This window comes from Nothobranchius furzeri, chromosome 11 (assembly GCF_043380555.1).
Source record: "Nothobranchius furzeri strain GRZ-AD chromosome 11, NfurGRZ-RIMD1, whole genome shotgun sequence".
Lineage (NCBI taxonomy): Eukaryota > Metazoa > Chordata > Actinopteri > Cyprinodontiformes > Nothobranchiidae > Nothobranchius > Nothobranchius furzeri.
This window is the reverse complement of record NC_091751.1, coordinates 47,796,319-47,809,611: the sequence shown is the minus strand read 5'-3', so window position 1 is coordinate 47,809,611 and position 13,293 is coordinate 47,796,319. Positions and strand designations below refer to the sequence as shown.

Sequence of the window (13,293 nt, the reverse complement as noted above, 5' to 3'; positions counted from 1 at the left end):
TCATCACATAATAGCTTCATTCAGTATGAAGTAGTTAAACCCTGACGATGATCCATCTCCTTATTTTTATCCAGAACTAATCTAGACAAAGAAGGGATGACTTTACTCTGAGCACACCATGAGAATGTTCTGCCTGCTGGTTTTATAGCTTGACAACTACTTTCTTCTCTTCTCAACTGGTTTTATCCTCTCTCACTTGGCCTTTATTCTGTTGCTTATCTTGTTTTTGTGTTCAAGTGTGTGTGTCACAGACCTCCAGTCATCCTTGGAGAGGTTGTAGAGGATGTTCATTTCATCGTCGTCCTGCAGCAGGCGGTAAGCTGCGCTGACGTGATGACTCTCCAACACAGAGCGGTCATTATAGAGGATAGCTGTGTCTGACCTGTCACAACAAAACAGAATCAGACCATTTCAAGTAACAATAGAAAGTTTTTTTTACTTTCAGCTAGAGCTTCAACATTGACCTCAGTGGTTGTTGAGTTATAAACTTGATCAGTTTCATATTTGACACCACTCCGCAGCCCTCTGCCTGTAGAGCGGGCAGATGTTCTCTTTACCTGCTTTACGGCTGTTAACTGTAATGCTAGTGGTTACAGCATTTTCTGTTCACTGATTGTCAATAAAAAAGCACAAGAAGAAGAAAAAGAACTTTGTTTTTTCTGTTGTAATCATGGCGGAGCAAATTGCTAAAACCAGAGTGAACATCGGCGTGGCCTACACTAGTTTGAGGGAGATAAAGGAGGCTACAAAATCACAGACTGATGGTGACCTGGTTTTGTTGCTACTGGACTTGTAAGTAATAATATGTTTTGTCCATCTTTTACTTTGTGGTTTATTTTATTACTCTTTCTTTCCACTGGACGTGAAAGCCTCGCAAAACAGCCGAGAAACGTACTACGCTGCAACTAGCCGCCATTATAGTGAATTAATTATTTTTCACCGGCACCAAAGAGTGACGTCCTGGATGCGCCCTAGAAGCAAAGGGATGCTATCATTATGTTTCGAGTCTATTTTCTACATGCTACGGTTTCAAAACATGTCAAACTCCACAGTTTAGATCAGGCCAGACAAGAAGTCAAACACAAAAGCAGTGTAAAATATTCAAAAATGTTCTAAATAAAAGTCACATGCAGGTAAACGTACATCATTTCCTGTTCAAACCCCCGTAGCCAATGTTAACAGAACAGAAGAAAACCACATACCTTTTGGATACATGCATTTGTCTTTCTCCTAGCTTGTTATTGTCTGGAATTCTGAAATCACACACGGTGATTCTCCCATGATTTTGTGACTTCATGGGATCAGCTTCGTGGAACGCTTTTACTCCCATTTCATGTCTGAAAAGCTGCCGGTGGAGAATGAGCTTGCGGGTAAACACCCCTTTTATGTTACGTCCAAGCTTTCACGTCCAGTGGGAAGAATGGGTGAGTTGGCTCATGTTAGCTTTAGCTCAATGTTAGCGCTAGCTACAGCAGGGTTGTTTACAACAGTTGTAATTAAAATTTCAACTAGTAGGGCACAGAGGCATGAAACTGCTCTGTGTAAAAAAAAAGGTAATCAAATATGTATTTCCTTTATGTTGCCAGTCTAATTTCTCACAATGAACCCATTTTATGATTGTAAAAGATGAGCAGCTCAATACTTTGTGTAAGGCAATGTTTCCCAACCCTGGTCCTCAGTGCACACTGTCCTACGTGTTTTCCATGTCTTTGCTTTAGCACACCTGATTTACATTGGCCCCTCAGGAGGACATCAAGTGCTGCAGATGCCTGTTAACCACTCATTTATTTAAGTCAGGTGTGTGGCAGCAAGGAATCGCTGGTGTTTAAAAGGGCAACATGGAAAGCATGCAGGACAGTGAGCCCTGAGGACCAGGGTTGGGAAACACTGGTGTAAGGATACTCCCAAAAAGACCAAAGCCTGCTACATTAACAGAAAAATTCATTATTCAAATATTTTACAAGCCATTGCTCAGCTCTTAAGTCCAAAAGACTTAACTTTGTTTTAAAAGTGTCCTTTTCTAAAATAGTTTAGTTTTCAGCTCATCTGCAAATCCATCCCACTGTTATTGCACTGCAGGCGATCACAGTGTGAACGTAAAGCCCCCTCGCTGAAAATGAAATCATTGATCGGGCTGAGTCAGTGCCATGCATTTTTGATTTCACCATCCATTACCTTGTCTGGATGTGGAAGTTGTTTGTGGTTCCCGTGTGCTCGTAGTCATGCACTGCTGCTGCAAAGATCATGGCAAAGATCTCCAGCTCAGTCAACCAGTGCTTGAGGGGAAGAGGAAAATAAGGAGGAAGAATGGAAATAAAGATAAGGAGGTGTAGAGAGATATGGGGGGTGGGGGGTGTTGCACAGGAGAAAGCAACAAGATGGTAAAGTTAGAGAAACCATAATGATGCAAAGAAGAATTTGAAATCAGGAAAACATTTGAGAAAAGGATCAAAGGAAACAAATGAGGAGAGGGAGATGAAATAAATATTAGTCATAAGATGAGAAAACTTGAGCTCTGCTGAGGAACAGCCTCATTAGCCCCGTTTAGCCTCTTTGTCTAGTTTGTCATCATTACCAAATATAGGTAAAAAGGTCATGCTCTCTGTAATTCTGTTATGAGTTAATGATGTCAGAAGGTCAAACTGCACAACATGTTTCTATAGCTGAGCCTGATGCTGAAAAACTGACCCTGTCATGCATGAAAAAAGAGATTTATAGATTTTTATTTTGACAAATTTAAATGTAGTGTTTTAAAATAGTCCCTATCAGTCTGTGAGTGCATTCATCTCTGCTGCACACAGTAAAGGGGTTTATCTCAGGGGCCACGGCAATGACTAATCAGCAGTGGGTGGTGGGGCAGTCATTATGTTCAGGGTGGGGATGAGACGGCCAATCCGCTGGTCTGTACTTCCTCATGGGCCAGCTTTATGAATGACCTGTTGATAGTTGATTCATTGCAGTCTGGAGGGGCTTGTTAAGTGATGGATGTTGCTCTGCTGCTCTCCCAGGAGCTGCTGGTTGAAGCATTAGTGTGGTAGACTCGGCAAGGCACAGCCCCAGGAAACACAGCATGTCGACAGCTGTCGCAGCCACCTTATTATGGTGATTAAATAAAAACAGAGGCAATAGGGGTGGGGGCGGCCTTCTGGATGGCTATTTGGAGACTTTGAACTCTGGATAGTTTTTCTGTTTTTGGAATAAATGTTGTGTCACAAATGCCCTAAAGTCACTTCTGTGAGGAGGAGAGATGTAGGTCTGTGTGTGCAAAAATAACTGCAGCAGCAGGAAATACACTCAACAAAAATATAAACGCAACACCTTTGTTTCTGCTCCGATTTTTCATGAGATGGACTTAAAGATCTAAAATTCATTCCAGACACACAATATTACAATTTCTCTCAAACGTTGTTCACAAATCAGTCTAAATGTGTGATAGTGAGCACTTGTGCTTTGCTGAGATAATCCATCCCACCTCACAGGTTTGCCACATCAAGATGCTGATCTGACATCATGAGTAGTGCGCAGGTGTATCTTATACTGCCCACAATAAAAGGCCACCCTGGAATGTACAGTTTTTTTTTTTGCTTTATTGGGGGTCTGGGGACTCAGAACTGGTTAGTATCTGGTGTGACCACCATTTGCCTCATGCAGTGCAACACATCTTCTTCGCATAGAGTTTATCAGATTGTCAACTGTAGCCTGTGGAATGTTGGACCACTCCTCTTCAATGGCTGTATGAAGTTGTTGGATATTAGTGGAAACTGGTACACGCTGTCGTATACGCCGGTCAAGCACATCCCAAACATGCTCAACGGGTGACATGTCCGGTGAGCTTCCCTGAGATGGTTTCTGACAGTTTGTGCAGAAATTGTTTGGTTATGCAAACCAATTGTTTCAGCAGCTGTCTGCGTGGCTGGTCTCAGGCGATCTTGGAGGTGAACCTGCTGGATGTGGAAGTCCTGGGCTGGTGTGGTTACACGTCATCTGCGGTTGTGAGGCCGTTTGGATGTACTGCCATATTCTCTGAAACACCTTTGGAGATGGCTTATGGTGGAGAAATGAACATTCCATGCACGAGTAACAGATTTGGTTGGCATTCCTGCTGTCAGCATGCCAACTGCACACTCCCTCAATGCTTGTGTCATCTGTGGCATTTTGCTGTGAGACAAAACTGCACATTTCAGGGTGGCCTTTTATTGTGGGCAGTATAAGGTACACCTGCGCACTACTCATGATGTCGTATCAGCATCTTGATGTGGCACACCTGTGAGGTGGGATGGATTATCTCAGCAAAGCAGAAGTGCTCAATACAGTAGCGGTTTTAGGCACGGGCAGACAGGGCAATTGCCCGGGGCGGCATTTTTTCATGACACAAAAGGGGCGCACAAGCGCGGAGTAAAAAAAAAAAAAAAAAAGGAAATCTGCACCGCACCGAGGTTTTCTATTATCTATCATATGACAGTGTCTGGATTGGAAACAGCAAGTTGGCGCCCCCTGCAGCTGCAGGCGCTCCTGCTGACTGAGAACGTTCACGTGCTCCGTGTGTCTATGAAGAACAGGAAGGGGAGGGGTGCGGCGGGGGAATTCACCTCTGCGTCTTTCCCAAATGAAATGAGCGTGCAGGGGCTGAATCAACTGTATTAACATGGCTAAAGTCAATCACATCTTAACGTTCTTCCATATTTCATTCATAATATCATAAACACAGGCCTATCATTCTTTCAGGTTTCTCTGAATTGTGTGAAATGGCCGAATAAAAAAAGGAAAAACAAAACGATTTTGTGGTCACCCCCATCAAGGTCAAATTGTTTAGTCCTGACTAAAAGAAACTTACTGAGTCAGGAGCCAAACAGAAGAGATGAACATAAAAAGGCTAAAACCACCAGGTGCCCCATTCAGGGGGAAAAAAAAGAAAAAAGAGGAGAAAGTTAAAGGTATGTAGCTCTCATGATGCATGTTTTCAATTTTTTGAACCAGTTAACTGGGATTTTAACGGTTAAATTCGGTCAACTAATTGCTAACAGAGCTAATAGGGCTGAAATATTGAAACGAATATTCAAATGGTTCGAAAAAAGTCCTTGAATCGTTTTTTACTGATTCAAACTAGGATTTGTTAAATGCTTGCTGCAGCCTGTGGCCTGCCTGAACAACAACAAACACATGTTGATCATGTTCACATAATAATAAATAAAACAACTCTACAAGCAGAAGAAAACACCCCAGTCACCACTAACTATCCTGTTTATTTATTGCAGATGGCTGCACTGATTATTTTTACATGATTTGTTCTGTAAAAGTTTGCATTTTTGGTAGTCTACATTTTTTTATGTCAGTTTAAATTACAATTTCAAAGGCAATTCTAAAATATTATGGATCATGAGATCTATTGGAGATCTACCCCAACTTTTGGACTGCTCTGCCAGTCACTGTGGCTCAAGCTGAGAGGAGCTTTTCAAAACTTGATCAAGTCATGCCTGAGGTCAGCTATGTTTCAGGGGCGGCTCACTAACCTGGCTCTGATTAGTATCAATCACTCAGTAGGGGAGCAGATTTCATGTATTGACATTATTGATGACGTTGCATCAAGGTTAGGTTTTAATTTTAGTTTGTGTTTTCTATTCTAAGTGCAATGCTGTAGTGATTATCTTTAGTTTGTTATGTGTGAAATATTTTTGCTATTTAGAATATTTATTATATATTATGTTCATATATTCTTAATATTTAGTTATTGTTTGTTTTTGTATATTTGATTCTATATATTTTGATACAGTATATAATGTATAGTGCTTTACATTCTGACAACTTCATAGTAATTAATGTAAATATGCAACTTAGAAAAATTAATGTTCAATAGTCGTTCTAATAAAACATGCCTGTTTGTAGAAAACATGCGTGTGTTCGTGCAGGTGGGGTGGTGTGGTGGTGGTGGTGGTGGTGGTGGTGGGGGGGGGGGGGGCGGTTAAGGGGGGGCGCTCAAAGGGGGCCTCACCCGGGGAGTAATTCGATGTAGAACCGCCACTGGCTCAATATCACACATTTAGACTGATTTGTGAACAATGTTTGAGAGAAATGGTAATATTGTGTATCTGGAATGAATTTTAGATCTTTAAGTCCATCTCATGAAAAATCAGAGCAGAAACAAAGGTGTTACGTTTATATTTTTGATGAGTGTATACAATGAAAATATGACAGTAAAATAAAATGACTTTAAATATCTTGAAAAATCAATTAATTATGCTTTAAATAAAATAAGAAAATGCTTCATGTCACATAAATCCTATTTGTCTCTAGTAACCCTAACCTAAAACTCTAAAATCCTGCTGGATGACATGCATCATTTCTGCCCTCTGTGGGCAGCAAGTGCCAATTTTATTCATTAAAATGTTTGTTGTATTATTTACCTACTTAATAAAATACACAACATCATTATTATTTGAACTCTAGCAAATAATTTTCTTTAAAATTAATTTTCTGTTGGTAATGTTATGTAATGAACCATCCATCCATCCACCCATGCATCCATCTATTCACCCATCTATCCATCCATCTATCCATGGGTCCATCCATGCATCCTTCCACCCAATCGCCCATGCATCCACCATCCATCTATCCATCCACCCATTGATCCACCCATGCATCCATCATCCATTCGGCTATGTATCATACATGGGTCCATCCATCCATGTATCCACTCACTCACTCACTCACTCACTCACTCACTCACTCACTCACTCACTCACTCACTCACTCACTCACTCACTCACTCACTCACTCACCCATCCATCCATTCGCCCATCGATCCATCTATGCATCCTTCCACTCACTCTCCTATCAATCCATCCACTCTCTCCCCCATCCATCCATTCATCCATTCATGCATCCATCCATCCATCCATCCATCCATCCATACATTCACTCACTCTCTCATCCATCCATCCATCCATCCATCCATCCATCCATCCATCCATCCGTCCATACATTCACTCACTCTCTCATCCATCCATCCATCCACCCACTTGCCCATCCATCCATCCATCCATCCATCCATCCATCCATATTCCATCCATTCGCTCATCTATCCATCGGTCCATCTATGAATCTTTCCACCCACTCACCTATCCATCCGCCCATGCATCCATCCCTCCGCTCATGCATCCATCCATCCACCTATGGGTCCATTCATTCATCCATGCATCCTTCCACCCACTTGCCCATCCATCCATCCATCCATCCATCCATCCATCCATCCATCATTAAAATAATGTTAAAGTCACATAAATATTTTGTTGTTTGGTTCTCCCCCATCAACAATACATTTAAGGAGAACTGAGATTTTGTAGCTCCTGAAATTTTTAGGTAAAAAAAATGGAAATTGTTATTAACTTTGTGTTAAGCCAAGCTGCAATTAGCATCCATCAGCTGACAGATGTGTTCTGGATACCATGGGGATAAAAATCCCTTTGAATTTACAAACTAAGTTTCAGTCCAGCAAGCTGTCTCTGTTGGACCTCAACCAGAGTGTTCAAATTGTTTAAATGAAAATAAGTGGAGCTTAGGCAGAAATTATGCAACCTCTAAGTTAGGAGTTTGAATCCTACTCACCACCATGCCAGTCTTGAGGAGCAGGTAGTGAACGGTCTGTGTGACGTCAGCGGCGTGGATCAGGTTGTGGTATGGGTTTTTATGTTTGCTGTATCCAACTTCTAGGGCTTCCACAAATGAAACCACAGCAGAGATGGGGATCTGTCAACAGACGCCATGTTTTAGAATACAAACAAACTTCAACGATGTGATTCAGATGTGTGCAGCATCTGAAACTGATTTCAGAAAATCATTTGGGCTAGCGCAGACTATGATTACATTTCCATATCAGCTTCACCGCCTGTGTTATTTCCACCCAGATGCTGTCACTATGGGCGGGTTGTCCCTAGCTATTAGAAGCTGTGGGAAATGAGCTGCACAACTATCAGAGGAGATGAAGTGAGTCCAGATCCCTCCATAAAATTATCATTGTTGAAATATAACATCATCCCAGTCTTTAGGGGCTGAGGAGAGCACACCTGCATCAAATCAGACAGGATGAAGGTTCTTGTCAACAGTGAAAAGTGTTACTTCCTTTCTGTTTTAATGACAGAGGAAAAGTGTGCCAGGGATGCAAGAAGCAGCTTGTTTAATCTTTGTGACTTTACCTTGAAACGACTAATGAGATCATATCTTGTGAGCAACTCGTAGAAAATGAATTTAAGCGCATGATCCCCGCTGGCCTCGTTCAGAGCGAACACATCGAACGACCATTTGTCAACATTCTGCATGGAGAAAATAGAAGTTTTTCCTGTCAAGCAACTTATTTATTCATCAACAAATATAAGTACATAAAAGATTTTTTTAAATGGTGCTAATCACTGAGTAATTAATGTGTGTACCTTCAGAACAGATATGACAGATGCGGGGTAACTGAGCCCCACCATATTGGAGGTACGACGGTACATCCTGTTTGAATGAGATAAAAAACATCAAATGAAGAGCACCGCTGTGAGTAAACACTAAAGGTTACCACACTGGCCCCAAACCACAGCCTGGAAGGTTCCCCACCAAGACTAAACCTTCAAATCAACACAACTCAGTGTGAAATGTGTCAGAAAGGTTAAGTTGTGACAAAATAAATCCCAGTTATTTTCCTTTTTTTACTAGTTGCATAAGGATTTTAGGTTTTATCACTCTGGGTTTTACTTTACTTGACCACAAGCTGCAAAACAAGGTGTGGGATAAACATGACACCCAAAATTTCTAGGAATACAGGTAAATATGATTATAAAGTAGGTTTATATTAAAGATGTTCAAATAAATTATTTTCAAAACAGGTGGATATTTTTATTTATTTATTCAAACTGTTTATGCTGCATCACATTGTTCCACCTGGTTTCTTTAATCCTTCTTCCAATCTTGCTTCATTTTTACCAAAGTACCCTCTGTAAATACAGATTAGGAAAGATTATAGTTTACACTGTTGAAGCTTACTGATAAAAACAAATGCATGCTGAATGATACTGTGTGATAAAGCACAGCCTTGGAGAAAAGGCTGGCTGTTTGTAACTCTCTGAATGACAGTGATTAGCAGGCTTGCCAAGGCTGGGACGATTTGTCGTCGACTCAGGTCAGGCTGCGTTGTGCAGATACGCTGCACGTGTTTCCAAAACAGGCTGAAATTCTAAAAAAAAAAAAAACCTCAAATCTTGAACTTTATCAGAAGGAAAAATGTGCTATTTCACCATTCAGCTTAAAGCAGATGGCATAAATGGTGTAAATTATTTTCATGCCTTTCCTAAACACAGTCATTTGGTTCATTTTTACCACTTTTCATGTGAAGGACACTCATAGTCAAAACACACAAACGCATTTGTTATGCAGGACCAAATTAAAGATGTTGATAGAATTTCGTTAAGTCGCTCCAGGCAATGCCGGTTTGTTTCACAAGTGATAGATTGGTAACTTCAGACTGGAGAGGAGATGGTAACGGTCCACATAAATGATGTATCACCTGTGATTGCGTGATTGTAAATGTGCATGATTTACCTTTCCACAAATATGCCGGCTTGAACGGCGTGGACGATGCTGCGGAATCGAGGTTTTTCTTCATTCCGTCGCAGCATCAAGCCCATCTGTCTGGTGAAGGTGGAGGCCAGCCAGTCACGCACCTCTGAAGGCACCGACTCTGACTGGATGTCACTGAGCTCATCTTCTGTGTCCACCAGTCGCCTGCGGAAAAGGACGCAAGTGCAGCACAAAAATAAACCATGAAGTAGAAAATGGGCAAAATGACCAAATGGTCACGGTGAAAAAAAAAAAAAAAAAACAACAAAAAAAACCCCACTAATCCTAGATGTGTACAATACATCACCTCTTACGTAAAGCCAAAGCATCTCAGAAACCTCAGCATGTTGAACACAAATCCTATTGAGTGACATAATTCTCCACGGATATGCCGACATGTGAAGAGATCAAAAGAAAAGCCCTCCAACTGAAAACATGTTCTCATGGCAAAGAGAAAGCCGACAGAACATTGACGGATGTTTTCTGCATTTTATCCCCTGTCCGGGAGTGGAATCAGGCTTTTGGTGACCCTAATCTGTTTGAATCTAGATGATGAGAGATTTACATAATTCCACACGTCAGGTCGTAGGTCGGACTTTGGATCATTGTTTTCACATTGACACATCAACCAGCATGTTTAATAAATGTAACAATTCTTGGGAGTAATTTGCCAGGATGTTCTCTTTAAAATGGATCCAAACTCTCTGGAGGGATTAAACATCCGTTCTAACCGTGGAACACCTGAAGCCCCCAGGAGAAACCAGAAAGTGACAGGATGTGATCAAGTTTTGGCTAAGTAGTGGAATATGGACAGATGGGCTTTGCCAAGTGTTTCCAAGTCACCTTTTAAGTTTTGACTCTACTAGAAGTTCAGCCAGTTCACAAAACAGCTTTCAAAGTGTGTAACAAACGTTAATTTAGACATTATAATATAATCATGTCAGGAAAGCTTGACAGTGTTCAGTATTAAGAATGGTAAAAATGGGAGCATGTATTTTGATATTGCATCTTTTAGGGTTCTACAACCCCCAAGGCACTTTACAAAACAACCAGTCATTCAACCACGCACACACACATTTACATGCTGGTGGGGATGAGCTACAATGTAGCCCCGAACCTGCACTATGGCACACTGACAAAAACGGGGCTGCCAAACACTGGTGCCATCAGTCCCTCTGACCACCAGCAGGCAAGGCAGGTTAAGTGTCCTGCCCAAGGACACAACGACTACAACAGACGAGGCTCGAACCTGCAATCCATGGGTTACGGGACAGGCAGTCAACTCCTCTGTCGCCGTATAAAAGTTCTGTATCTAGCTATTTAATACCTTCTAGAGCAAAGGTAGGCACACTATATAATGAAATATTACTATTGGCACTACTGAGATACCATTTTTTATGAAATTCAAGACATTCCTGTAACTTGGAAATGCGACACTTGGATTTGATCAAACCCCACCTCGCCCTGTGTGAATTCCACAACAGCTGCAGACCCAGAGACCGCAGATTCCTGTAGTCATATCTACTCAATGGTTGCAGAGTTAGATAGCTAGTTACACGGAGAGAGTGGGTGGTGTTTACAGTCCAGAGGAGGAGAGATCCTACAATAACGCAGCAAAACATCATCTAGCTGTTTGCAATAGTTTAGCAAAGATTTGCAGAGCTGAAGGATAGACGATGCTGAGACAGGAAAATGCATGCATGAAGCCACAAACAACTGTGAGGGTGTTTTTCATAATAATAATAATAATAATAATAATAATAAAGCATGGTCAACTGTGCCAAAAAGGTGGATTTTGCATGATACAGGACTTTTAAAGAGCAAGTCACCCCAAATCAGCTTTTTTTCTGATAAACTATATAAATGCATGTCTAATCGTGCTGCAGACACGTGAAGTCAATAGTTTTGCACTTTAGTGCATTTTAGTTAAAATTTAAATTATCTGCCTAAAACTGTCAATGTTGTGCCGTTGTCAGGTAAAAACTCTAGACTGCATTTGAATTTAAATCTGCCATCACTATTGGCTAAGGGGTACCCTAGAATGTTAGCTGGTACCATAGGATGTCACAATGTCATTGTGAGCCTGTGTGTGTGTGTGTGTGTGTGTGTGTGTGTGTGTGTGTGTGTGTGTGTGTTTGTTAGCGGCTCCGCCCTCTCGGTCTGCCAGGCAACAGCATTTGTTGCATTTTTCAAACAGGAAGTGGGAGTGGAGTAAGAATCTGGTAGGGAGTGACTTGCTCTTTAAACAAAGTTCTGCTTGAAAAAGTAAAGCATATTTTCATCTGGACAAAGAAAATGAGTTATTCAGGTCAAGTTTTAAGATGTAATTTAAGGTGAACATCCAGTAAATCCTAATAAGGAGATTCTGAGAAGCAGGAGGAAAGGAGAATGGTTCAAGTCCATTTCCATGGTAATTACAGTCATCAATTTTGTACTCTGGCCATCGAGTGTCGCTCTCCTATTTTGTTTCCTAAAAGCACGTCAAAACTTGATCCACTGTGGAAGGCTTTTGCGTTCCCTACCTCGTTTCCTCGATGTAAACGGATTCAAGCACAGATGCTGCATACTCCAGGTTTTTCTTGAGATCACCGAGCGAAGCCTCTCCTCTCTCCAGCTGCTTCACCAGACATCGTAATCTGAAACAGAGATTCAGCAGCCATTAAACAAATGAGATTACTCTCATCTCATACCGACATGAGAAATTAATTGTAACTCCCTCTGGATTTCTCTTGTCTGGTTTCTTGCTGATCTCAAACATTTTTTTTGTTAGTTTATTTATTTATTTATTACCTAAAAATACATTATCATTTAAGATGACCATTCAAAGGGAACAGCACAAAGTTCTTCATGACTGTTTCATAATTATATACTATTGTTTTAAAGATTGCAGCCAAAAGAAACTTTAACAATTCAAAACCAAGTAAAAACAATTAGCATTGGCGATAGCGTAAATCCTTTAAAAATGTACATTTCTTTCTAAATCACCAATGACCCAAGCACAACCAAATTCTCTGGTTAATTTCCAATTTAGGCGTTAATTAAACAGGCAAAAAGTATAGTTAATAAAAAAATAAATCTGCAGTTCATTCATGTAAATTCAAAGCAACTCAGTGCTGGTATTTTGCATGCAGGATTCCTGCTGGGGACACATAATTGGAACTGTGCAGCTGTTAACATTATTAGTTCCACCTGAGATTTTCATGCTCCAAAATATCAAAATGTCTGCTGTTTCAAAAGCTGCCCATCTTTGATGTCTGCAGGCTCTGCTTTGACTCATTTCCATGTGTTGACGATTTAACATACACCTGCTCTTACTATGTGGCATTTGACACCATTAACATGATTTTCTCCCCATCAAACTGTCTGAAAATCGAGGTCAGTGTCACTTATTTTACCCTTGAATGCTTCAGACTCAATCTGGCAGATTTTGAGCACTTGAGGAGTGATTTTAGGGGACAGGGTTCATTGTGTTTCACAGCTTTGATGTTGTACAAATCTGTGTGCGTTTAGGTAATAAACTGATGGCTCAAGTTGCACGATGAAAGCATATTTGGCAGAGTGTCAGGAGATATGCCAAAAATAACTGCAAATATAAAAGTTTTGTGAATGATCCGATTATTTTTCTAAAGTGCAAAATAGTTTAGAGACCGCTTGAATTTGGCACGTTGCCACCTCTCACAATAAACCACCTGCTGCTGCAGG

General features: G+C 40.9%; 1 protein-coding gene across 5 annotated transcripts in view; it reads right to left on the bottom strand.

Moving 5' to 3' along the window:
* Window positions 1-13,293, bottom strand: part of pde1cb (phosphodiesterase 1C, calmodulin-dependent b) — a 147,031-nt gene that overhangs the window by 23,116 nt on the left and 110,622 nt on the right. For all 5 annotated transcript variants that reach the window (XM_015956598.3, XM_015956599.3, XM_015956600.3 and 2 more), the window contains 7 exons: window positions 12,114-12,227; window positions 9,574-9,756; window positions 8,424-8,490; window positions 8,190-8,306; window positions 7,603-7,743; window positions 2,176-2,276; window positions 254-382 (listed from right to left, as the gene is read on the bottom strand). In XM_015956598.3, the coding sequence (XP_015812084.2) occupies window positions 254-382; window positions 2,176-2,276; window positions 7,603-7,743; window positions 8,190-8,306; window positions 8,424-8,490; window positions 9,574-9,756; window positions 12,114-12,227 (852 nt within the window). The remainder of the gene's footprint in view (window positions 1-253; window positions 383-2,175; window positions 2,277-7,602; window positions 7,744-8,189; window positions 8,307-8,423; window positions 8,491-9,573; window positions 9,757-12,113; window positions 12,228-13,293) is intronic.